Genomic DNA, 27419 nt, shown 5'->3' on the forward strand with positions numbered 1-27419 from the left:
TGTGGTGCTGTAGATTAAACCACAGAGCCTAGGACTTGCCTATCAGAAGGTCAGCGGTTCGAATCCCCGCGATGGGGTGAGCTCCTGTTGCTCGGTCCCTGCTCCTGCCAATCTAGCAATTCAAAAGCACATCAAAGTGCAAGTAGATAAATAGGTACCACTCTGGCGGGAAGGTAAACGGCATTTCCGTGCGCTGCTCTGGTTTGCCAGAAGTGGCTTAGTCATGCTGTACGCCGGCTCCCTCGGCCAATAAAGCGAGATGAGTGCCGCAACCCCAAAGTCGGTCATGACTGGACCTAATGGTTAGGGGTCCCTTTACCTTTACCTTTATCCTTTGACTAGGACCTACGAGACTGCGGTTGAAATCCCCACCCAGTCATGGATCTTGGGCCAGTCGCTGCCTCTCAGCCTAACCTACCTCACAGGGTTGTTGTGGGGATTAGATGAGGAGGGGGAGAACCATTCATGTCACTTTGAACTCCCTGGAGAAAAAGGTGGGATACATTAAACAAAAACAAATAAATGATTTCACGTTTATACGTACTGTTTTTCTTGTACAAGAGGATTTCAAAGCAGTTCGATTCATAGTTGTCAAACGTCTGTCTGACTTTGTCAATGGTTTTCTTGTCTGTGAGTTCACCATACATAAAACTGGAGAAAGGAAAGGTGGAGAGAGAGAGAGAGAGAGAGAGAGAGAGAGAGAGAGAGAGAGAGAGAATACACATTTTCATGGGCTTCACAAACAAACAAGCATAACAACACCCTTACAGGCGTATTTACGGTCCAGACTGCAGTGTAATTGCAACCTATGTATGCTTAACTATGATTTACACCTTGTTTTGCTCAACGTTTACAGCTGCAAAATTGTTATGAAGCCCTCTAAAGCAAATAATTGTGGCGGGGTCTGTTGCTGGGGGGGAAAGGATTTATATTGCTGCCTTATAGCGTTCAATTTAAGTGACGCTCTGGGTACACTTTCCAGAGTGTGATGCTTTCAAGAAAAAAGAGAGAGAGAAAGCTGACAATACATAAAAGATTTATTTTCTGAAATATGCACAGAGGTTTCAACTTGGGAAAACGGAGAGCGTCTTGCTGAGCACCAGGAAAGCTGAAACCCTCCTCCAAATGCCACATTTTAGGGGAAAGAGCTCGAGAATGATTTCTGACTCGCTCTTGACTTTCATTATCGTGCGATAATTTGACTGCTTCCATGGGTTTTTTTAAGGACAGGTTTGGGGAACCTTTGGTCCTGCAGATGTTGATGAACTACAACTCCCATCAGCCTCTTCCCCTCCCCCCCACTGGACTGACAGCAAGGGGAGATAAATTCTGCAGGGTGCTGTTCAGCAATTGCAGATCCTGCAGGGTGCACTTCTGCAAACACCTTCTCTGCAAAGGGAGCAGTTTGCAAAGCAGAAGTGGCACACACTCTCTCGGTCAGGAGGGGAGAGGAAGGAGACACAACATCTCCCTCCCCCCCCCACCCTAGGAAATTAAAATAATAATAATTAAACATTTGCCCCACCCGCAAACTAATTCGGAATCAGATCCAAGGTGGGGCAGGTGGACTCTGAGGTGGCTCAGGGTTGCTGACATCCGTCTGTCTCGAGAGACTATGATACGATATGATAATCTTTATTGTCATTGTCCCATACAGAACAACGAAATTGAAAAAAATCTAAATTATTAATTTATTTATTTATTTATTTATTTATTTATTTATACCCCGCCCCTGATTTTCCCCAGCCACTCTGGCCAGCTCCCAATCAAGTGTTAAAAACAGTACAATATTAAATATTAAAAACTTCCCTGAACAGGGCTGCCTTCAGATGTCTTTTAAAGATAGGATAGCTGCTTATTTCCTTGACATCTGATGGGAGGGTGTTTCACAGGGTGGGCGCCACTACCGAGAAGGCCCTCTGTCTGGTTCCCTGCAACCTCATTTCTCGCAATGAGGGAACCGCCAGAAGGCCCTCAGAGCTGGACCTCAGTATCTGGGTTGAACGATGGGGGTGGAGACGCTCCTTCAAGTATACTGGGCCGAGGCCGTTTAGAGCTTTTAAGGTCAGCACATCAGACATTCAAAAACCAACAAGCCTGCTATCCCAGCTATCCCAGCCTGGTTAACCCCCTAAAAACTCTGATACCCCATAATTAAATACAATATATTCCCACAGAGACTACCTTACACTGCGTTTAAAACCAAAATCGCATTTGGATAAAAACTGTTTCTCAGGTGGCTAGTCCTAGTCTTTATAACCCTGTACCTTCTTCCAGAAGGCAGAAGCTGAAAGAGATCATTTCTGGGGTGTGCACTATCCTGCGCTATCTCTGCAGCTTTCTTATGACACCTGGAAGCATAGATTTGATCCAAGGTGGGAAGAGTGCACCCAGTTATTCTCTCCACAGTCTTTACAACCCTGGACAGCATTGTTTTCCGCCTGACCTTACGGAGACTGGTAACTCGCAACTGCTGACTTCGACACTTTTGTTGCATTAATAACACAACCCTGAACAGTGTGTAAAGAGGTCCTGGGACTGCCCAGATGACAAGACCCTCCTTTCCCGGCCTGCAACTCTGGATTGGGGCGATGGGAGAGATGAGATGGACTGTGCACAACCACATTTTTCTGCCCTCGGAATGCCCCGAATTGACAGCAAGATTTTGAGACCACACAGATCAAATATTTAATAGAGAGTGGAATATTTACAGAGAGTACTTAAAAGAACATTGTGATAATCTAAAGTCTTTGGCAGGCCTGGACTGATTTCTGCATGAAAATAAGAGAACTTTGCAAAATTAACACAACCAAATAACCTAGGAGAGATAAAGTTAAGTGCGCAATCGTAATGTAAATTATAAATCACAATTTGGGGATTGGAAGTCATGTTGGAATTCATGACATGTGAGTTCAATCTTTTCTTTTTGTAGTAATGAATGCTGATCGTGGATTGCCTTTTGTTGATGGTTGTGTATTATATTTGTTTTGTTTTGTTTTGTTTTGTTTTGTTTTTAAAACCAATAAAGCAGTAAAAACAACAACAGAATGCACTGGAAGAACATCACATCTGGAGCATTCTGGGAGAGAAAGTAAAGTAAAGGCAAAGGGACCCCTGACCATTAGGTCCAGTCGCGGACGGCTCATCTCGCTTTATTGGCCAAGGGAGCCGGCGTACAGCTTCCGGGTCATGTGGCCAGCATGACTAAGCCGCTTCTGGCAAACCAGAGCAGCGCACAGAAACGCCATTTACCTTCATGCCGGAGTGGTAACTATTTATCTACTTGCACTTTGACGTGCTTTCGAACTGCTAGGTTGGCAGGAGCTGGGACCGAGCAACCGGAGCTCCCCCCGTCGTTGGGATTCAAACCGCCAACCTTCTGATCGGCAAGTCCTAGACTCTGTGGTTGAACCCACAGCGCCACCCACATCCCTGGGAGAGAAAGTAGCACCTGGCAAAATCCACTCTCCACCAGGGGTGGATAACCCCACCCAACTCGAAATGGGATGAATGTGGAACTGATAGAGACAAATGAGAACACTGAAAAGTGGGGAGGGCCAGTTTATTTCCATTAAGAGTCAGTTCCATGTGACTTAATTCATAAGTCTATCCTACCCCATTTATACATTAATATGTGTGCTTTTTATATAAATATTTGTATTTAAACATCGCAAAATAGTTAGCCACAAAATATACCGTATTTTTCTGTGTATAAAACTAGGTTTTTTAACCAAAAATTAGTTTTAAAATTGGGGCTCGTCTTATACACGGGAAGTTCTGAGGTGATGTTTTCTTCATTTAGGGTCCCCCAAAATAGGGGGCATCTTATACATGGAGGGTCTTATACAATATACTTTGTATTTATACAAAAATACAGTAATTTAAAGACATATTTACATCTGTGCTTGACTTCTATTTGCAATTTATTTTTATGTTCAAGATAATATTTTAGTAGTTTTCTGTTAATTGATTATTTAAATGTAGATCTCAATTGCATTTTTTGTCTTTGATTTTAATTTTTGATGTTTTCTTTTCATATTTTCTAATGTTCTGCTAGGTTGTAGACAATCAGGCTTTTATTTTTTAAAAAAAGAAGAAGTAGTGAAGTGGTATAGAAATTATGATAATGATTATGATAGTTAATTAAATTGATGATGATGATGATGATATTTTTTCTTAATATACAAATTTCTAAACTTTTTTATCCTAAGATGTGTGTTTTTAATTCATTTTGGTACTTTTTTTTTAAAGATGACTCGGCATTGCAAAATTCAGAGAAGTGCAACAAAAAAAATCTGAAGAGTAGTTATATTCCTCTCTCTGTTGTGGGCTGGGAGATATGAATTAGGCTGGTGTGGTTAAAAAAAATGTGGTCTGAACAGCCTTTTCCTCCATTTTTATTGAAAAACAGCCTAGCCATTGCCACCCATTTTCCCCCTTTGGCGAATTTGTTTCGGAATGAATGGAAATTGAATGAGGCTCACAGGGGTTCCTTTTCCATTTGTTGCAAAATGAATGCACACCTAATGGGGTGGCGAAGAGGCGGAGGTGGCAGCTTTGGGGCATCGGCCTTTTATGACACAACAAACAGGAAGCTCAAAAGCACAGCAGGATTCGGCCCCCAACACCCCCGACCCAAGAAAATCAATCCAAGGCGACTTACCTGCAGGTACTACTTTTCTGCATGACGTCGGCTCGGTGGTAACCAGAGAGTTTACAAAATCCGTCATTACTATAAACTACAGGCCAGTCCACGATTTGTGCATTGCCCAGTAAGAAACTTGATTCTAAAATGAAAGAAAGAAAGGGGGGAGAAGAATAAGTACTGTACTCCCCCAAACTCTCCAAGCTACTCTTGTTAGTACTCAACATGTAGGAACGTCAAAACATAGCAAGGTAAGGGCAATTGATCAATCAATTCAATTCAATTTACCGTATTTTTTGCTCTATAAGACTCACTTTTTCCCTCCTGAAAAGTAAGGGGAAATGTGTGTGCATCTTATGGAGCGAACGCAGGCTGCGCAGCTATCCCAGAAGCCAGAACAGCAAGAGGGATTGCTGCTTTCACTGCGCAGTGATCCCTCTTGCTGTTCTGGCTTCTGAGATTCAGAATATTTTTTTTCTTGTTTTCCTCCTCCAAAAACTAGGTGTGTCTTATGGTCTGGTGCGTCTTATAGAGGGAAAAATATGGTACACCCCACCCTTCCTCCTGAAGGAGCCCAGGGTCATCAATAAGAAAACATTTTTTAAAAAAAATTAAAGCATTCTAGAAACAGTGATCTCAGGGTTTCCAGGGTCTTTCAGGCATCAAACATCTGGGAAAGGAGGAATATTTTTATATTTCTCCTCAAGTTGCTCCAGAAGAACATCGTGGCCGATTGTCTCAAAAGCCAGGGAGAACCGACAAGCCCACACTCCCCCAATGCTCTGTTTTAACTAGAATTATTTTGAGAGCTTGTTTGATTGTTTTGTAGGCTGCCTCAGGACATACACACCTGGGGGAGCAGCTTGAAAGTGGAATGGATGAATAAAACAAAACAAAAGTAAGGTAACCGTGTATGTTCAGGAGCGAGGGGAAATCCAGATACGGGGGGTCTGTGGCTAGAAAGTGGCAGTTCTTTTGGCTAATTCATCGGGCCTGCTTTAGCTTTTCGAAAGATGCATCAGGATGAAAAATGAGTCCATGCAAAATTAGGCAGTCAGCTTCTCTAGGTACACTAATTTTATATTCCATCAGTGATCTGTCTTCCCTCTAGTGCCATGGCTGTTTCCCCCAGGTGTGCATATTTTGGCTCCAACACAACCATCCAAAGATTCTCCCTGGTTGCCGGAACAACTTGATGATTTGGGGGCGGACTCTCTCCTTTTAGGTTTGTTCTGAAGCAGCTTCACAAGGCTTCACACCTGCCAGGTGTTTAGGACTACAACTCCCATCATCCCTCTTCATTGGTTATGCTGCCTGGCACTGATGGGAGTTGTAGCCCAAAGCACAGGAGTCTTTCCCAGCCCAACCTGGAGACAGTGGGGGAGAAACCCTCTCCGGTACCCGGGACGGGGCAGCCCGTACGGAGTGCGCATGTGTGGCATCCGCGCATGTGCACTCTGTACGGAATGCTGCACATGTGCACTCCGTACAGGCTGCCACTTGTGATCGGCACCCTGTACAGACCATACGGGATGCCGCACATGCGCAGTCCATACGGGATGCCACACATGCGCAGTCCATAAAGGATGTCGGACATGCACACTCTGTACGGGATGCCACACATGCGCAGTCCATGTGCAGCATCCATATGGGATGCTGCACATGCACACTCCTTATGGGATGCCACACATTTTAGTCCATATAGGATGCCGCACATGCACATTCCATACGGGATGCCGCACATGTGCAGTCCATAAGGGATATCATACATGTGCAGTCCATACGGGATGCCGCACATGCACACTCCGTACAGGATGCTGCACATGCACACTCCATATGGACTGTGCATGTGCGGCATCCCGTACAGAGTATGCATGCCTGACAGCCCGTACAGTCACCGTGTGAGAGGGGGCCCGTATGGAGTGTGCACGCACAGCAGTCTGTACAGTCACCTGTATGGACGGCGCACAAGAGCGGCAGCCTGTATGGATGCTGCACAGGCAGTGCCCATATGGACTGCGCACACCCTCGGCTACTCTACAGCTGGGGGGAGGCAGGGGCCATCTTGTCACACACACCCCAGAGTGGCAATTGGGTTCCCCGCACTTCATACGCCCCTGCCTGGAGATGCCTGGCATTGAATCTGCTTTGCCACCAAAGCATGGCATCTGCCCTTGACACATCTGTCAATTGTGAGGGCAGCTCCATTTGCTGCTGGAGGGCAGGAGAGGCCACCCAGCCAGCAGACTTCACCTGCCACACACTATATTCTCAGATACCTTCAAAGAAAGTTAAGTTCCTCTTTAAAGAGAAACTTCATCCTGCTTCTCCCAATTGGCAGGTGTTGTCATCCTTTTTCTGGGCTATACTGCTTCAGACTGAGTGTATATATCCTGCACAGAGAAAAGTAGTTCATCAGGGGAAAAGCCAGACCAGAGCACATCTCCTTTGACAGCTGGTTTTCTATGTACAGTCACAAGAGAGAAAATCAGAGGGAACAACGGAATGAAAAGGTCAGGTTCTTCCTTTTGAACATGACTAAGGCTCTCTCAATTTCTTCACATAGCCTGTCTTTCATCAGTGACTAAGCGGAAAGCCGTAGTCAAGCCAATCTCTATTGTGAGCAGACTAGTATTACTATGACGGTGATGGTGATGATTGAAAGTATCACCCACCCTAAGGTCCCATAACATTGAAAGGCAATACTAAAAACAGTTCAGATGGAAATATAGCAAGGAAAATTTCTTTGCTAGCTTGCGAAAGTCTCTTGTGCATTCAGGAACCTCTGTCTGCCTCAACCATGGCCAGAGAAGCAGCGCTTAGCTGGCTCCAGATTGTGGACTTTGGCTCTGACGCAGTTCCTTCCCCACATACCCTCCAGAGAAGAAATCAAGGCCTGCTTCTTCAACCGACATTTCTGTGCATCCTCCAGGCTGTCAGAATATTGTCAGTCGTTCACTGCCAGCAACTGAGAACTGGAAACGGACTGAAATTCCTGCCTGTCAAAATAACTTTTCCTGAGATCCTCTTGGAAGCTCTCAGTTTGAAAATAAAATAGAAACAGCACAACCACATCTGTGCCATCTATTAAATCTGCCCGTTCAAGTGGAAACACTGCTTTTTGGGGGGGTTAGGTTTCAGTATGTTTTATGGAATAACTGCATGCCCAACATTGAACTCAGGCTAGCCATGAAGTAGAGAGAAGGTCAATGAGTTGTTCTTCAAGTTTGCAATTGCCTCCACTCTACGATTCACTGGCAATATTGCCCAGTGATTCTACTTCACACATGTTTTCTAAATCCTGCTGGCCGCTGGAGGCAATGTCAGACAGGGTGACCCCTGGTGCCTGGCACTGGCGTTGCAGGCTATCGTTTCGTAAGAGGGAATTTTGTCACGACATCCCTGGGCTCAGGAGACAGCCTGTTTTTACAATTGTAAAACACGATTCTAAGTGGGTCAGGTGGATCTGCAAGCCTGCAAGTATGGATTGCAGAGAGAGTGGCAGAGAGGGCACTTAAAGGGTGTTTAGAGGGTGCTCCACACTTTACTGGTTTTCCCAGTAGTGATGTATGGAAGTGAGAGCTGGACCATAAAGAAGGCTGATCGCCAAAGAATTGATGCTTTTCAATTATGGTGCTGGAGGAGACTCTTGAGAGTCCCATGGACTGCAAGAAGAACAAACCTATCCATTCTGAAGGAAATCAGCCCTGAGTGCTCACTGGAAGGACAGATCCTGAAGCTGAAGCTCCAATACTTTGGCCACCTCATGAGAAGGGAAGACTCCCTAGAAAAGACCCTGATGTTGGGAAGGATGGAGGGCACAAGGAGAAGGGGACGACAGAGTGCCCAAGACTTTGGCCACCTCATGAGAAGAGAAGACTCCCTGGAAAAGACCTTTTGAGGTTACTTCCAAGTTTGGTAGGAAGGGGGGCATTGGGTTCAGTGCCTCCCCCCGGCTTACCAGATAGTGATAATGAGCCTTCTGGGACATGTAATTTAAGTTCCCATTGCCCCAAAGTGTGATTGCTGTTGTTATTTTCACCCCACTTTTCCTCCTGACAGTGCCTAGAGGCACCTTACAGATAAAAATAAGAATAGCTAAAGGCAAAAGGGGGGAATCATTAAAAAAAAAATGAAAAGAAGAACAGGATTAAAAACTCTATAACAGGCATGTCCAACAGGTAGATCGCTGGGTGCTCCTGGTAGATCCTGGTAGATCTCTGTCCCATGGACTGCAAGAAGATGAAACCTCTCCATTCTGAAGGAAATCAGCCCAAAGTGCTCACTGGAAGGACAGATCATGAAGCTGAGGCTCCAAGACTTTGGCCACCTCATGAGAAGAGAAGACTCCCTGGAAAAGACCCTGATATTGGGAAAGATGGAGGGCACAAGGAGAAGGGGACGACAGAGGACGAGATGGTGGGACAGTGTTCTTGAAGCTACCAGCATGAGTTTGACCAAATGATGGGAGGCAGTGGAAGACAGGAGTGCCTGGCATGCTCTGGTCCATGGGGTCATGACACGACTAAACGACTAAACAACAACAACAAAGGGTCTTTCAGGTAGCTTGGACCTAAAGCATGTAGGTCAGTGGCATTGTGGGAAATATAAGAAGAACCTTGCTGGTAGAGTCAAAGGCCCATCTAGTCCAGCCTTGTGTTCTCACTGTGGCCAACCAAGCATCCATGGGAAGCTCACACGAAGGTCGTAGCCTCAGCTATTTTTTCAAAGAGGGGTTTTAGGCAAGTATTAGTTGTGGGCCCATCTAGGGTGTCTGGGTGCTGGCAACTGTCCAAGGGTGCTGTGTGCTAGGTCCAGGTCTGTTCTTTCTGAAAAGAGAGTGCCTGCTTATCTCAGGCTCCAAGAAATGTCATCTGTTGTTCTTGATGGTCATTACTGATCTGAGGAACTACAGTATGGTAGAGATGAAGAGCAGGGTTGGAGGGAATTGTTTCTACAGTGGTACCTCGGGTTCCAGATGCTTCAGGTTACAGACTCTGCTAACCCAGAAATAGTACCTCGGGTTAAGAACTTTGCTGCAGGATGAGAACAGAAATTGTGCGGCAGCAGCACAGCGGCAGCGGGAGGCCCCATTAGCTAAAGTGGTACCTCAGGTTAAGAACATTTTCAGGTAAAGAACATACCTCCAGAATGAATTAGGTTCTTAACCCGAGGTACCACTGTATTAGCAATAGGGTTGCCCCATTTATAAGGAAGCTAGATATTAGTGGGGTTCCCCTTCAGCTCCCCCTTTGCTTTAAAAAGAAAGAGAGTTTTGATGGCAAATGAAGACAGGTACATAATCCAAAGAGTTGTTTCACTTGCAAAGGCAGCGGAGGAATCATGACAGCGTTCCATGCCTAGTCATGCTGCAAATTGTCTTAAGGCTGTTTAATTGCATAATTATTCATTCGTCTGTCTTACTGTATACATGTTTTGAAACTTCTTTCTCATTTATCTTCTTGCTTTGTCTACCTGGTTTTTGTAATTCTTTGCATTGTTATGATCGAAACAATCATCTCTGAACTGAATAAAATTTGCAGTTGCAAACAGTGGTCAAGATACGATGTGTGATCCAAAACACAAAAGAGGATGATGATCATGAAAGAGGACTAGATAAAAGGCCCAGAAAGATTTTAAAAGAGTGAGTCGTGGAGTATCGTAGAGATTAAGGCTGAAATCCTGAGCCCAAGATCAGGGCAGTCTTGGAGGAAACCGGTTTTCTAGATCCATTTTAATTGGAGTTTAGGCCTGGTTTTGGCACAGAAATGGCTTTGGTCACCCTGTATGTTGACCTCTGTCGGGAGAGAGACAGGGGAAATGTGTCCCTGTTAATTCTCCTTGACCTCTCTGTGGCTTTCGATACCATCAACCGTGATATCCTTCTGGAGTTAGGGGTGGGCGGTACCGCTTTGTGGTGGTTCCAGCCCTACTTAGATGGCTCATTCCAGAGGGTGATGCTTGGGGAGTCAGCCGATGGCAGCTTACTGATTCCCGCCTTAACCCCAGAATAGGACAGCCAATGGCAGCTAAAGACCCTGAGAGAAGCTCAGCCAATGGCAGCTAGACTTCCAGTAAAGCTCAGCCAAGCAAGTTTAGAGACCCTGAGAGCTCAGTCAGTAACACCTTCAAAATGCATCTTACAGTGAGAGCCTACGTCTACTCAGAAGTAAGTCCTGTTGAATTCAACAAGGCATACTCTCAGGCAAGCAAGGTGAGGATTGCAGCCTTGGAAGAGACTATTCTCCCTGCCAGTGGTTGGTGAGCTACTAGCTTCTGCTGCCCGAGAAGTGGAGATGCGGTGCCCTTATCAAAAGGTGTCAGGCAAGGTGACAGCAGTATCTCCAGGGCTTCTGGTTCAGTGAAAATGCGGGCAGAGGTGTAGGAAGGAGTGGGGGGCAGACCGCCCTGGGTGTCATCGCTGAGGGGGTGACATTCGGCATGCTATCCGCCCCTGCAACTCCCAAGCCTACCCCGAGCCATTGGGGGAAGAGAGGGAGCCGCGCCGCTTTGCCAGTGATCTCCCCCCCCTTCCCCCTTTGTTTTGACAGCTCTGGGGAGGCTTGGGAGTCGCGGGCGGGTGGCCTGCCATTGCCCCGCACTCCTGGGCTGCTGGAGGAAGCAGTAATATCCAAGGCAACACGATGCCCAAATACAATGATACAAGATCAATATACACTATCAATATATAATCATTATAGGGACGCGGGTAGTACTGTGGGTTAAACCACAGAGCCTAGGACTCGCCGATCAGAAGGCCACAGTAAATAAACCAGAAAATAACACTTGCAACTGTAAGTATCTTATTTTCCCTTCTTTTAATAATTTCAATTAGAAGGGGGGGGTGACAAAAAAAATCCACACCGGGTACCACCTGACCTTGCTACGCCTCTGATGCACGTGCCTATTGGATGGGCAGCAGAGTCTGGAAGGGACCAGCAGTTTCACAATCTGCACCTGTTCCAGGTACTGCTATCCACTCTGCAGCTGCATCCTTGCATGTTGCTGACATAGCTGTCAAAGTACATCTGCTACTTCCTCCCAATTCCGCTCCAGAAAGGCTGCTGCCACTCTCTCCCTTGTTCAGTGGTGCTCAATGGTGGGAGCTGATATTTAACCAGTGAACCCCTCCCATGAACTTCTGCTGTTGCCCTTCGCCTTGCCCTTCTGGGACACCAGGATGCATCAACCCGTTACGACCCAGAGACTTCATCACTGCCACCAAAGGATGCATTGCAGATTACACCACTGCATGGCACTGATGGGATTTATTCCGGTTTAAAAGTGTCCTAAGATTGAAAAGGGACGCGGGTGGTGCTGTGGGTTAAACCACAGAGCCTAGGACTTGCTGATCAGAAAGTCAGTGGTTCGAATCCCCACGACGGGGTGAGGTCCTGTTGCCCTGCTCCTGCCAACTTAGCAGTTCGAAAGCACGTCAAAGTGCAAGTAGATAAATAGGTAAACGGCGTTTCCGTGCGCTGCTCTGGTTCACCAGAAGCGGCTTAGTCATGCTGGACACATGAGCTGGAAGCTGTATGCCGGCTCCCTCGTCCAATAAAGTGAGATGAGCGCCGCAACCCCAGAGTCGGTCACAACTGGACCTAATGGTCAGGGGTCCCTTTACCTTTAGGTTTGAAAACATTGGTTGCCCAGACAGAATCGGGTGTTCATATATGAGGCTTGATGAGTGTGCAGTCTGCGTGCACAAATAGCTGAGTGGTACTAATCTGCAAATTAGTACACACACACGTATAGAGAGAGAGAGATGGCCTCTACCTGTTTTCAGCACAATGTGGAACAAACCTAATGTAAATAAAAAGGACTCTGGGCTGTATTTATTATTATTATTATTATTCCAAAATTACCTACCAAGGTAACCTAAATTCTACACTGAGAATTTACCAATAACCTTAATACAGAATACAAATATGTGCTTTATAACACAATTTGTCCGGTGTCTGCTCATTGTGGAAAAAGTGCTATGCACACAGCACTGAGCAGGATGAAAGTGAAAAGGGGAGGAGAAATGACTGAGGTCTGCATATTTATTTATTAAATCTGTATACCGCCCTTCATCTATGGATTGCACGGCGGTTCACAACATCAAAATGCAAGATAAAAACCAGAAGATATATAATAAAAGCAAAAACTAGTGGCCAGCCTCCCACAAAGACATTTAAAAGGGGATATGGGATGTTGCCCATCCCATAAGGACATAAGAAGAGCCAGTGGCCCATCTCGTCCAATATCATCTTCTCCAGTGGCCAGCTAGATGCCTCAATGGGAAACCTACACAAAAGTCTTCTCCTCTCCTGTGGCTCCAAGCAATTGGCTTTCAGCACCATTGCTGCCTCCAACTGCAAAGGAAGAACATATCCAATGTGGCTAATCGAAAGTGGAAACGGGAATTGCAATTACCGGTGTCCCCTTATTCCTCCTATAATTTGCATAAATTAATTATGAATACTCAAACATGGGGGGGGGGGAATGCTCAGCATCACTGAGAAGAACTATGGGGCTTTGTGGGAAATGAGGGTATTTTCATGCCGGTTCTCTTTCATAAATTTTGTGTGTTCCCCCCATTCATTTGCATTTCTTCCTCTCAAATGGGCACAAGACTTTTTATTTCACTACCGCAGTCCACCCAAAGGTAGCCCTGAATGTCTAGTATCGCACCCACATGCCCTCGCTGTCATCTAATGAATTCAGCCTAGAACCTCGTGTGCTAAAGATCTGGGATCATAATGAAGTAGTTGCGTCAAGGTTCTGTGAAAGAGAACAAATTAACTGAAGAAACCAAGGCCTGCGGAAGCAGAATGAACACACAGGTGCATTGGTGCAAATTCCCCGTTTGAGAAAAGGGGGAGACTGCGGCCATGAAGAGTGAATGCAATTATCCTGGGAGGTTTTGCAAACTACAGGTTTACAGGGAGTTTTTCTTCTTCTTTGCACCATTTCCAGCACCTATAATAAAAACAGAAAAAAACAAAACACCCCAATTCTCTGGTGCATCCTGAAAAGTGGCCCCATCTGACTATCTTCCCGAAAACAACGTCAGAATTACAGTCGTTCACATCTTCCAACTGATCTGTCCTTTCTCTTTGCCCTGTTCCGTAATGCAGCAATGAGGAGAGACTTGGAATAAGTAAGGGGAAAGTAGGTCAAGCACAGACTGACTACAGCATGACAAGGTAAACTCAGATTTTATTACAACTGGACCCACAGTCCTTCCCCACTGACTATTCTTATGGGGCTCCTTACCACAGGTGGCACTGTGGGTTAAACCACAGAGCGTAGGGCTTGCGATCAGAAGGTCAGTGGTTCGAATCCCCGCAACGGGGTGAGCTCCCGTTGCTCAGTCCCTGCTCCTGCCAAGCTAGCAGTTTGAAAGCACGTCAAAGTGCAAGTAGATAAATAGGTACCACTCCGGCGGGAAGGTAAACGGCATTTCCGTGCACTGCTCTGGTTCACCAGAAGCGGCTTAGTCATGCTGGCCACATGACCTGGAAGCTGTACACCAGCTCCCTTGGCCAATAAAGCAAGATGAGCGCTGTAACCCCAGAGTCGGTCACAACTGGACCTAATTGTCAGGGGCCCCTTTACCTTTACCACAAAGGCAACACCCTTTTAGCTGTCCGCTTATGGGGCTCCCCAGCACAAGGGCTCCAATCTATTTGATTTCCACACGTTTTCTTCCATCCCACTACCTGCATCCCTTTCCGCTCCCAGCCTCTGCACTGAAAGATATTCTCAGCCAAAGCAACTTTCTGCCTATTTTCACAGCGGTGGCAGTCAAAACGGAATGACTGACTGTCACGCTCCGCAGTTAGAAAGTTTGTGAACACAAGAAGAGCCACAAACGAAAGGAGAGTGGCGGACGAAATTAATGGACTATGCAGAATTGGATAAGATGACGGGAAGGATTCGAAACCTGCGGGACCAGAGTTTCTCAGAGGACTGGAGTAAATATTTGGATTATTTGAAAAGCAATTGTAATAAACAGATCACGCTAGTAGGACTGCAAGAAGTTTTGTAAGGAGGACTGTGCGAAATATTGCAGAGAAAATTATGAAGAGAATTGTTAGTTAAGGATTATGAAAAGCAATAATGAAATGTAGGTTAAGTGATAAAGATTGAAAAATCTTTAGATGTGGTTGATAGAAGTCCAAAACACTGAATAAGATAAGAAAGTATGTTATATGATTTTTGGAAATTATATGTAAAAATCAATAAAAATATAATTATAAAAAGAAAATAAGTTTGTGAACCTTCCACTGACATCAGAGCGGGTGAACCAATAGCTACAGGGAAATCCCTGTCTGGCAGAGCAGCCCAACTCTGCAGCTCTTGGGGAGGGGGGTTAATGGTGCCCCTCCATCCAGCCTTGCTGGCCTTGGCCAATGTAGAGACCCCTTCCTCTCTGCTGAAGACACTGGCAGGAAGAGACTGAACCTAGCAACGGTCAGCGGTAGAACGCTAAGAGAGAGTGCAATTTGCTTCTGCACGGTGGTTGGGTTGTCCAACATTGTTAGTGCACATCAACCCCCTTAGAATCCACATGCATCCACAGTTTCAACAGCTAACCAGATGTGTGACTTGATTCATCCAAACTTCCATCCAACTGCATGGGAATTTGTGCACATATACTATATATATATACAGGACGCAGGTGGCGCTGTGGGTTAAACCGCTGAGCCTAGGGCTTGCTGATCAGAAGGTTGGCGGTTCGAATCCCCACGACGGGGTGAGCTCTCGTTGCTCGGTCCCTGCTCCTGCCAACCTAGCAGTTTGAAAGCACGTCAAAGTTCAAGTAAATAAATAGGTACCGCTCCGGCGGGAAGGTAAACGGTGTTTCCGTGCGCTGCTCTGGTTTGCCAAAAGTGGCTTAGTCATGCTGGCCACATGACCCGGAAGCTGTACGCTGGCTCCCTTGGCCAGTAAAGCGAGATGAGCGCCGCAACCCCAGAGTCGGCCACAACTGGACCTAATGGTCAGGGGTCCCTTTACCTATATATATATACGAAAGCATATATATATATATATATATATATATATATTCAATTAACATATTTTTTTTGTTTTTTTCTGTCTCTCTGTGTGCATTCCATCCCAAATATGACCAGGTATCATTTCATAGAATCACATAGAATTGTCGAGTAGGAAGGGAGCAGGAATCTCAGCTAAAGCACCCAGGACAAATTTGCAAGAACCAACACAATGCAAAGATATCTATCTGTTATGGAGATCGATACGACTGAAGCAGCTGGAACTGTGATTATTGCAGAATGGCTTTTGGGTGTATTTGTGCTAATTTATTCACATCTGGGGTGGGGGAGAGGGATGCTCGATGGCTTTCTATATATTTAAAAGGCCTCTCCAAGCTGTGTGCTTGATAAAATTATCAATAAAATGCAGCTAGAGTAAAATTATCAATAAAACCAGCCAAAAGTTTTCAAACAAATATAAGCAACTAAATTATATCTCTGGGTAGGTTTGCTGAAATGGGGGAAAAAAAATAATCATCAGGAGTCTAGGTTAATATAGCAAAGGTGCTTAGAGCTATAGGCAGGGAGTTCGAAAGCATAAGAGCAGCTACGTGTTGTTTTTTAAAAAATAATACAGTGGTACCTCGGGTTAAGAAATTAATTCGTCCTGGAGGTCCGTTCTTAATCTGAAACTGTTCTTAACCTGAAGCATCACTTTAGCTAATGGGGCCTCCTGCTGCTGCCGCGCTGACAGAGCCCGATTTCTGTTCTCATCCTGAAGCAAAGTTCTTAACCTGAAGCACTATTTCTGGGTTAGCGGAGTCTGTAACCTGAAGAGTATGTAACCTGAAGGGTATGTAACCCAAGGAACACTGTAATCAAAGAATCACTAGAATTGGAAAGGACCACAACAGTTATCTAGTGCACACCGCCCCCTGCAATGCAGGAATCTTTTTTGCCCACCATGGGGCTCGAACGCATGACCGTGAGATTAAGAGTCTCATGCTCTACCGACTGAGCATGGCTCCTTTAAAATGTGGGTTGAATATGATAAGGCACTTGTCAAAGTCCAAGTTCCACAGATCAAACCAGTTAGATAGGCACATACAGGGCAAGGTTTTCCTTCAAGAGAACTGCTCCCCACCTGTTAAGACCATTAACCACCCAGTCTGCAAATTATGCAAGCTTTATTTTAATATACTGGTCAGGGAAGTATCATAGATCAGTAGTGGAGAAACTGCATTGCAAGCTGATGTGCCAGGGTCAGTTCATGCTCTCTTCTGGTTGGGAGTGGGAGAGACCCCAGTCTGGAGATCTGCAACGAGTCAGCATAGACAATACTGAACTACATGGACCAATAGGTCTGACTCATTATAAGGTGACTTCCAAAGCTCCTATCTCGGGATAAGCCCCGGAGTCCTGTTGTGCTTAGAAAGACAACATTTTGCACCTATAGAGAAACTGGGAGCTGTTCTCGATCCAGCCATGTTCCTCTTCTTACACTCGGTGGTATATCAAGAAGATTATTAAAAGTAACGACAGTCATCATAAGCTGGCTGTGTACATGAAGAGCCTCCAAGTAATTGAAAATATAAATGGAATTAAGAGCTTGAAAGCATTTCCATATTTGCAGCTTGGTAACTTTTTTTATTCACGGGGCGGGGAGTGGAGAGCATCTCCTCTGAAGTACACAGCTTCTTACAATCTCTGCTTAATGCAATCTACAACCGAATTGTGCTGCTGGCATGAACGTTTCAGATTTGCTTCTGGTGGACATAAAACAAGAATAAAAAGCGATCGTACCAATTTGCTACCGTACACAACATTTAACGTGGTTGACAAGGAGTGTGCATTTTTAGTTTGCTATGAATTCTTTTCTGTGGGTTGAATCCTACTGAGAGTGGACCCATTGAAATTAATGGGGTGTGAAGTTAATCATTAGCCCATCAATTTCAATGGGTCTACTCTGAGCAGGATTAACACTGAATGCAAGCCTCTGTTTCATCATGCAACTTCATTATTTTTAAGGGGGAAGCGTAAGAGTCTTGCAGGACTGGGCAGGATGAGGCCTTGCAAGATCGGGAATCAGTGGGGTTCAAAACCCTAAGGGAAAGAGCCCCAAACAACTCAACAAAGACCTAACATTCTCAAAGGCCACGTAATACTCATTGTCCAGGGGAGGGGAAATAGGGGTGGGGTAAAGTGGCCATAACTTTCAACAGAAGCACTCCACACTGCAACATTTTGTTGCAGGTCTCACTTGTCATGACCACTAGCCATGGATAGATCAATCCAGGGGCAGAGGAAGACCTCTAGAGATCATAAGCACTGAAAAGATTGTAGTGCCCCACATATGTAATTCAAAATAAAAACAATACCAAAACAGGAAATAACATTTCATTTTCAAAATGGCACAAAAGTTACATGTCTGCCAAAATGTGCGTGCATGTATGTCATGTGCAATGCATGACAGGGTCTGATTTTGATGCTTTACCTATGTTAGTAGGACACCCCCTCGTTTAGGTGGGAATAAGTAATAAAAAAGAGACCAGAAAAATGGGGGAAGAGTGTGGAGTAGAACTCTAACAAAGTTCAGATTTTTCCCATGATGAACTACTTCAGTGCTTTTTTTGAAACCTCAAATGTAAAATTCTTTCTACATTTCCGCATTTCTTCTTCTTTTTTCCTCCTTCCTTCCTTCCTTCCTTCCTTCCTTCCTTCCTTCCTTCCTTCCTTTGTGTGTGTGTGTGTGTGTGTGTTTGTGTGTGCGCGCCCCTGATTCGTTAGTGCCCTAAACATGTCCTTAATCTGCCTGCTGGGTAATCCAACACTCAATCTAACCTTCCTGGATTTGGCTAACAACTATTTTTTAAAACAAAAAACAAAACCAAGTTTTATAAAACAATGTCTCATTATAGAATGTGCTGTTGCTTTGTACTAGATCGTTTCCAAATGGCCTTGAATGCTGAATAACAGAAAGGCAGCCTAGAAATTCTGCAAACGAATAAATTTTAGAATTGCATTTAAGTTTGAATTCATAGTCCAGGAAGGCTGGAAGGAGAATATATATATATATATATAAAATATATATATATATATATAAAAAATATGGTGGCCATCCCTTAATAAAAACCTATATAAGAAATGTTTCTCCTAGTCATCTCTTTTGCTTAGTTCAGTTTGAAGGATTATCTGCATTCTTTTACATATTTACATTAATGGGACAGCGTGGAATATTTTCAGACACTTCTGAAACAGGTAGGGAGAAACAAGCAACATTATTGTTAAAAGGAATCCAAAGCAGAGGAATTACAGGGTGAGCAGAACTCCTTATAACCTCTTCGGCAAAGCGCTTTGAACATACACCTTGGTCTAAAGGCATAAAAACATTAGGAGATGTCAGGGATGCTTCAGTTGAGACTCCTGCATTGCAACGGGTTGGACTAGATAACCGTCAGGGTCCCTTCCATCTCTACAATTTTATGATTCTACACACACACACACACACACACACACACACACACACACACACACCACACCACACCCTACAGAACACAATGATACATTTAAATGACAGTATTTTTAAAAGGCCTATATTGATGAAAAGAGATGTAGAAAGAGTATGAGCCGCTGGTGTGTATTAGTAGGTATGTAGTCAAGTAAGCTGGTTTTCAGATCCCCACTGAAGGGCAATTCCATACATGACAATTCAGAAGTAAGTCCTGTAGAGTTCAATAGCGCTTACTCCAAGGTAAGTGGATATAGAACCACAGCCTCGGCAAGGGAATTCACTGGATGGCTTTGAGCTAGGAGACACATTCCTCTAAACCAACCCTGTCCGTCAAAGTCATAATAAGTGGGACAACCCCATCTTTGCTGCCCAAAGCTCTTCGGGTGAAAGGAAAGATATACAAACATGATAACTTAGCCAATAAGTTCAGGTTAAAGAGGGTTGTTCCATAAATTATTGCACAGGTGATATGGGTACTAATTCCAAAAGTGCTGAGATAAAATTAAGAAGTTTGTGCTTAGAAATAAAATAAAAATCACTATGGTGTGATAGCATTCAGACTGACCACATACATGAAGTTCCTAAAGTCATGTCAAATGTTTACTAGCAGAAATCATCTAAAGGCAGCATTATTAAGAAAAATTCAGAGTACATCTTGCTTATCATACCTTATTCTGCATTTATGCACAGACACACACACACACACACACACACACACACACACACGGTAATGCACCATGCAAACTTAGTGTAAATGGTTTGCTAACATCAAGTGCTGCTGAGTGTGAGTTCTTTCTGTAGATTTTACACTGAGCGTATTTTCCTCTGGCCAGCAAAGTGTGTGCTTTTTAATTTTTTTTGTTATGCTTACTCGTGGACACTCCTAGGCACTTTATGAAATAATCCGTCTCACCACATAGGCAAACTTCAACTCCAAACTACATTCCTAGAGGGGCTGGAATTTTCAGGAATGGCCAGGAGAGAAGTGAAAGTAAACTGCGGGCGGAAATGAGGATTTAATATCCCCTGATCCTTGAACCTGTTTGGCGGTTTCTGTTCCAAACCACAGAATCGCCCTGAGGCTTCTCTGGGCCTCTGGCTTCTATCGATGGAGAGATGGTTGTTGTTGTTTTTTACCCAAGGCAATTAAATCTTCCTTCTCGCCACAATGCAGCCACCCACTTCAATTTCTTCAGTCAAAAAGAGGAAATTCCAATGACGGAAGACACACACACACACACACACACCGACACTATGCCCATACTTTTTCAAGAGTCTCAGGGCATACAACAAGGAACAGCTGTATCTGTTCCGTCTCTCCCACTGTCACCTCTGCTTTAACTCTTTCCCTGGTGCCACCAATCTTGCCCTACCATCTAGTCCACCTTTCCTCGCAGTCAAATTTAGATTGCAAGCTCCCTGAGAGCAGCACCTTGAACTCTAAAAATCACCAGGTACGTTAAGGTGCTGAAAGGACAGGAATGACAGGAATGATGCAGCTGAGGAGTCGAACAAATTAATTTATTGATGAATTAATAAATTAATTATTGCACCTTTAAATATGCCTATAAAAGTTCTGGTTAGAAACTAGCCCTGTGGAAACTACCACTCCTCAGCTTTTAAGACGTTTTACTTAAGTCCGGGAATGTGAGGGCGCTTTTACGAACTTCGGGAGCAGTTTAACCCTTTCTTCCCGCTCTCCCGCTCCATTGCCTAGTCAAGAGGAGGAGGAGGAAGAAGAAGAAGAGGAAGAGGGGCCTCGCTTACCACTTGAGCGCCTGACGATGTTCTCCAAAAACGTGTTCTGTGGTGCCACCAGCCCTCTTTTTCCCCCCGGCATCCTGCGACTGCAGAGCCGGGCTCTGGAGCCAAGGGGTCGCAGCGGGGGCGGCTGGGAGGGTCTCGGCAGGTCTCTTGCACCCAGTGCCGTAGAGTAGCTGTGGGAAGGTGGACGAGGCAGTTCATGGTAGTAGCGCTCCAGCGGCTGGTGAAGCCCAGACTGTGGCAACGCCGCGCTCACAGCTCGGGAACTGCAGCCTCCGAGGGGATTGCGCCTGCGCGTGTGCCTGGCTGTTGCTGCTGCTGCTGCTGCTACCCCAACGGGCAGACAGCATGACCACACGCCCTTCCGAAGCCCACCGGGCTGCCTGCGGCTGGACAGCGAAGAGTCAACCCAGCCCAACCAGCGGATCTGGCCACTTCTTGCGTTCCTGGGCGCAACAGGGGCGCGTCGGGGAAACGGGGACTCCAACAGATGCGGAGAGGCTCTGCTTTTTTATATATATAAAAAAGCCACCAAACTCTTCTGTACTCTTTTTCCTTAAAAAGAAGACGAAGAAGAGAGACGATTCCTGCCTCGCCAACCAAGCACTCGCATCCCAAGAGCTCCAGAGAAGCGGCTTTAATCCCAAAGCGCGTCGCCAAGTTGGAGCGTTCAGCACCCTGGACAGCTCTCTCTCCCGGAGCGCCTAGACTGCGGAGGGCAGGAAATCCACCGAGCGCCACCCGAGGTCGCCGCCGCCACCCCACCCTCTCTCCTCTCCCAGCCCAGGTGCCCTCTGGAACCTGCGGCTGCACCCACACGCGCCAGGCAAGGCGAGCAGAGGAGGAGGGCGGGCGGCGCGAGGGGCTGAGCTGAGGCGGCTGCACACCTGCTGGAGGCTGGCGGGGAAGGCAGCGCAACTTGGGCAGATCCCAGGATGGAGCATCAAACCCACGCTAGAGATGGTGGGGGGAGGAGAGAGCCGGGGGAGAAGAAAGAGTCCAATGGCCGGAGTGGCTATGGGATGCTTTCCCTGAAATCAGAGGCTCGTCAGGAGGCGGGGCTGAGTTGCTAGCCTGATCCGGAATCCCATTCTCTGTCTCTCTCTCTGTCTGTCTCTGCTTCCTTCCTACAGTCAGTCGCCAGGGCTGAAAGTTCTTCGCCCGAGATGCTCCGAGGCGGGCGCCCCAGCTGCCCTTCCGCCAGGGGAGGAGGAGGAGGCTGAGGGAGAGTTGGGGGGATTGCCAAGGCAAGAAAGGAGCGCGGGTGGGGAGGCGAGAGGCTAGGGGATGATTCCAGTCATTGGTTTGGCACGGAGGAGAGGTTAGCCGGAGAGGAGGATGGGTGGGGAGGGAGATGCAACTTTATTTTCTGCTTCAGAAGAGCTGCGGGGCCGGGGGGGGGGGCGTTGAAATGTTGAAAGGGCTTGCGGGCTCTTGCACCTGCCTCGCAAAGGAGAAGGTGGGTGGGCTTCTATCTGGAAATGTCTTCTCTACTGACCGCTTGGTCGTCGCCCATGATAGCTCAATGGAATGGGCAGCTGGACTCTGAATATCAGCCGCTGGAGACGCAAGCAAGGAGGTGGGGGGGCTGCTGCTCTCAAGCTCTGCTTGGGGGCATCCCTGAGGCATCTTTCCTGGTCTCTGCTGGAAAAGAGGAGGCTGGACTGGACAGCTCCCGGGCCTGACCCAGCAAGTCGTTTCTTTTGGTTCTCGGGTGAATTAGAAATAACCAACCCAATATAGGAATATTGAGAAGTGTCAAGAGGAACAAGCGGTTCCTGTGGGGACCCTAAAGCCTTTCAGCACAATCTACACAATTTATTTATTTATTTGCTCCTTGTCCACTGGTTTTAGTGGAGCTTGCTCATGAGTAAATGGACACAGGGTTACAGCCATGCAGCCTGTTCCTAACCATTCTTACATGGAAGAATGCCTTGGGACCTATTCCTAAGTAACTGTACAAGCGACTGCAGTATTACTGCATAGAATCACAGAAACATCGAGCTGCAGAGTGGGAAGGGACCACAAGGGTCATCTAGTCCAACGCCCTGCAATGCAGAAATCTTTTTGCCCAATGTGGGGCTCTAACCTGAGACTAAGGTGAATTTCTCCTTGCCCTCACCTGCTCCTTGATCCCCCCACACAAAGGGTCCTTGTTTCTCTTCCTTCTCCAGCTTTGAAACTTTGAGTCCTTCAAACAGGCATTCCAGAGCAACCGATTATGCCCAACCGTCCAACCTCAGCCTCCAGGGCACTGGGATGCTTTTCCCGAGCCTTTTCTGCTCAAGATATTTAGAAAGAGGTTGTGCAACCACCTGGCAGTGAAGTTGCACTAGTTATACCCTGAACAGAGCAAAGGGTTGGACTAGTGGACCTCCAAAGACCGTCCCAGCTCTGAGATTTTGTTAACTGGAGAAATGAGACCACTGCAAAGTCTAGACTTCAAGCATGGGAGTCATCACTGGATTGCAAAGGGAGTGAAAGACACAACAGAGGAAAACTAATTCCTCCTTTCCCATTCAAGATCTGCCAGAATGGGTGTCCAGGAAGCACTAAATCATAGACCCCTCACCTATTTCCTAGTTTTAAATTATATTCTCTTGGTATGTTATCTGTTAGGTTGGTGCATGTCTAGTCTGGGCAAAAGACAGTAGTAAATAAGACACCTTCGTCCTAGATATAATTCCTATTTGCCAAGGATCCCTTTCAGGACGTAAGAAGTACCAAACCACCCTTGCTGCTTATTTTATTAGTATTTACCAAAAAGCATTTTTCAGCCTTCCCTTTCTGCCTCAGTATGAGGCACTTGGGTTGGTTCATGACACATTTAACTGAATGCCATTCAGTTTATATTCTTAGCATTTCTTCTGCGGCCATTTGGAGGGAGCCGATGCGTCACGGTGGTGTTTTGGTGCCACTCCTTTTTAACAGGCTCTCTTTCCCATCCTTATTTGGCACTTCTGACCAATGTATAGCTGGCAGATCTCCCCCCCCCCTCCTTTTTCTTTCTAAAGAAAGATTGTGTATCCTTATCGGAGTTATTCCCCATCGATGATATGAAGGAGGAAGGGAGGAAGAAGGAAAGGAAAATGAAATGAAATTTGATAGAAGACATCTGCACCCAGCTGTGTGTCTATGGAGCTCTTTCAAAGCAACCTGGAGTAACGCAGATCAGATTTTGGAGAGGGGGATAAGACTCCAGCCCCTCTGCTCCCCCTGCCAAATGGCTTTTTAAAAAGAAAATTCCAAACATGCATTCCCAGCATCTGGGATGAGGACATGGACCATGGGCATAGCACTCTATGTATGCATGTTTCCTCATCTAGCTATGGATTTGTCCAGAGAAGCCTTCTTCTGTGTGCATAATAATGTCCTCCTGCTAGTTTCTGTTCAGATCTCGCCAAAGCTGCTCCCCAAAAAGCAGGGAGATGCAAAGTGCTGTAGGAGGGGATGAATCTGTTCTACCTACTTGCTAATTCTTGCTCAAGACTACCTTGCATATTACCCAGCCAGGTAATCTGAAAACAGATATGGTTCTCAGTTTCCAAATTCCCCTCCGTCCAAATGAAAACTGGCTCCCTGTTGGAATCTTTTTGCAAGGAAATCAATGACAGTTCCCTTTTCTTCCCCCGCACCTCCTTCACGTTTTTGGCCACTTCAGTCATTCTGGAGCTCCCTCTTGGCTGTTAGTTGACACCAAGTATTGATCTCGATTGAACCGGCTCATTTTAAGCAAGCGTTTACCTTCTGAAAGTGCACATCAATATGCACAAAGAATCAAGGTAAGTTAATGCAAAGCTAGACGTGGAGGCAATCAAGGTGAAAAGAAGTTAAAGCTGATAGAGAGAAAATATTGAAAACCATCCAGCATCGGAATGTGCTAATTTAATAGAAAGGAAGTTTGAAATCTAATTCCCCGATCAGGAAATTAAATTCAGCCACACCTGGGAAATGTTTTTCTGTGTTTCTTTCCCCTAAACTTCTGGAAATTGTTGAACCTGGACTAGATATTTTGACAAGGCTTTTTCATTTCTTTTATGAAACAAACTATATATGCTGCTTGGTCGTAAGAATACCTCTAAGCAGTTTTAGGTAAGGATGTTGGAAGGTGAAAGAATACGGGGAGATGAAAGATCCTTTGGGACTGTGCTGTCTGTTAAGCCCTAATTGTTGGAATCAGGCTTCATAAAAGTGTTGATAACTAATATAAATTAGTTATGGTGTTCTATGCAGTTCCCTGGAAAGGCTGCTAACACATGCCTGCAGCAGGGAAACAGGTAGAGACTCTCCTCCCTGCAAGAGAGGGGAGTGGTTGTGGGCAGGAGCCCGAGCTCCGCCCCTAGCAGGGGGCGTTAGCCCCCTGCCTTCACCTCACCTGGCTGGCTGGCGCCCACGCCCCTCAGCAGGCATCCAACCAGGTGCCTGAGGGGGGCGTGTTCAGCAGCCTTTTGCTGCGGCGGCAGCCTTCGCCCGGCCTCATTCTTCGTCCTCTCACCACGAGTCACCCACCCTCCACTCCCTTTTAGTTAGGGCTTGGTCACTGGCCTTGCTATGGACCTTAGGTTGGTCGCCCTGGTTGTCTAGGGGGCCTGGTAGGAGTTTTTCCATTTGGCATTAGGCCTTTTTGGTTTTTTCGCCTACCTCGTAGCAATCGTCACAACTTTTTGTGGTATTGGTGGGTAGGTTAGGCATTGGAATAATGTGTTGTGCTGTGTCAAAGAGCTAGGTGTGGCCATCGCCTATGCCTTCAATTTTTAGGGGTATTCCGTTAAAGGAATCTGGCGGTCGTGTATTCTGTCCGATGCCTGCTTGGCGGGAGGCCATGGCACGACCCTCGGTGACATTAGGGGTGAGCCTATAGTTGGATCGGCATCAACTGGCTCCACCTACTGGTGAATAAACCCACTTGCTCAAATCCAATGCCTAAGCCAATACCTTTTCACTGCTGTAATCAATAAAGTTGTGGCCTTTCCTTGCCCATTAACCTTATATCACGTGTCCGTGTGTATTCTTTCCACATTGCGGGGGTCGGGTCCTCGAACCACAAACTGAAGGATGGAAAGCAGATTGCCTTTAGCTGAAAGAAAGGTTGGAAGGGTCTAAATGTGTCGCTTGTTAAACCTTGAGCATTGGCCTCAGGCTTCATAGAGGTGTTGGTAACTATTGACAAACTTACAGCTTCCTGGAACATCTTCTAACACAGGTCTGCAGCAAGGTCTCGATTAGAGGGGAAGGAGAAATCTGTATAATGGGTTCATTGTGCCCGAATACAACACAGAGGAAAAATAGAGACAAGACTCTATCTGTCAGTAGTCAGTATTTGCTGTTGTTTAGTCGTTTAGTCGTGTCCGACTCTTCCTGACCCCATGGACCAGAGCACGCCAGGCACTCCTGTCTTCCACTGCCTCCCGCAGTTTGGTCAAACTCATGCTGGTAGCTTCAAGAACACTGTCCAACCATCTCGTCCTTTGTTGTCCCCTTCTCCTTGTGCCCTCCATCTTTCCCAACATCAGGGTCTTTTCCAATGAGTCTTCTCTTCTCATGAGGTGGCCAAAGTATTGGAGCCTCAGCTTCACGATCTGTCCTTCCAGTGAGCACTCATTCCTTCAGAATGGGGAGGTTTGATCTTCTTGCCATCCATGGGACTCTCAAGAGTCCCCTCCAGCACCAGAATTCAAAACCATCAATTCTTCAGCGATCAGCCTTCTCTGTGGTCCAGCTCTCACTTCCATACATCACTACTGGGAAAACCATAGCTTTAACTATATGGGCCTTTGTTGGCAAGGTGATGTCTCTGCTTTTTAAGATGCTGTCTAGGTTTATCAGTATTACCTGAAGCTAAAAGGCATGCCTGGACAAGCTCTGAATGCACAAAGGGTGTGTGGAGTGTTCACAAGGAGATCCTGGCACATGAGCTTTTGGGATATGACTTGGCAATGGACCTCTAGGTGAAGGGAAGGGCCATAGCTTAGTGGTTAGAGCACCTGATTCACATGCAGAGGTCCTCTGTTTAATCCCCAACATCTCCAGGGAGGGCTAGGAGAGACCATTGCAGACAATACTGAGCTAGCTAGACTCATGGTTTGACACTAGAAGGCAGCCTTCCGTGTTCTATATAAAGGACAATCTGGGGAAACAAGACAGGCTACAGATGGCTACAGAAAGAGACAGGCGGCAGTACAGCTGGGGCAGGACGCTCAATCGCCTCTGCAGATTGAAGCGTTTTATTTCTGGGAACAGATCTGCTGCATCTTCCCTTTTCAGAGCGAGAGCCCCTATGGAATCCATGAGTCAGGCTGGACATTAATTGCTACGCAGGCTTTCTCAGCATTCTCGAACCATTGCAGCCTCCCCCGCTTGGCAAGATCATGAGCCTGGCTTCTGCTCTGCAAGCTGGGGAAACGAAGCCTCTGCACCCAAGGCGTTCTAGAAACCAGGTCAATGGTTATTGCACTAGGAAAAGCCCACACCAGCAGGCCTTGGTTGCATTTCTTGTTGTTTTAGCCCCTGCTTG

At 46.1% G+C, this 27419-nt stretch overlaps 2 protein-coding genes across 2 annotated transcripts in view; one reads left to right on the forward strand and one right to left on the reverse strand.

Annotated features, from left to right (window-relative positions):
* Positions 1-21657, reverse strand: part of KCNH5 (potassium voltage-gated channel subfamily H member 5) — a 188225-nt gene extending 166568 nt beyond the window's left edge. The window contains exons 1-3 of the mRNA XM_083732341.1: positions 20909-21657; positions 4664-4787; positions 545-651 (exon numbers count right to left, since the gene is read on the reverse strand). Of these exons, the coding sequence (XP_083588467.1) occupies positions 545-651; positions 4664-4787; positions 20909-20981 (304 nt within the window). The 5' untranslated portion in view covers positions 20982-21657. The remainder of the gene's footprint in view (positions 1-544; positions 652-4663; positions 4788-20908) is intronic.
* Positions 1-27419, forward strand: part of HIF1A (hypoxia inducible factor 1 subunit alpha) — a 641105-nt gene that overhangs the window by 603425 nt on the left and 10261 nt on the right. The gene's annotated exons all lie outside the window — the stretch shown is intronic.

This window comes from Podarcis gaigeae (assembly GCF_964106915.1).
Source record: "Podarcis gaigeae genome assembly, chromosome: 1".
In the NCBI taxonomy this organism is placed as follows: domain Eukaryota; kingdom Metazoa; phylum Chordata; class Lepidosauria; order Squamata; family Lacertidae; genus Podarcis; species Podarcis gaigeae.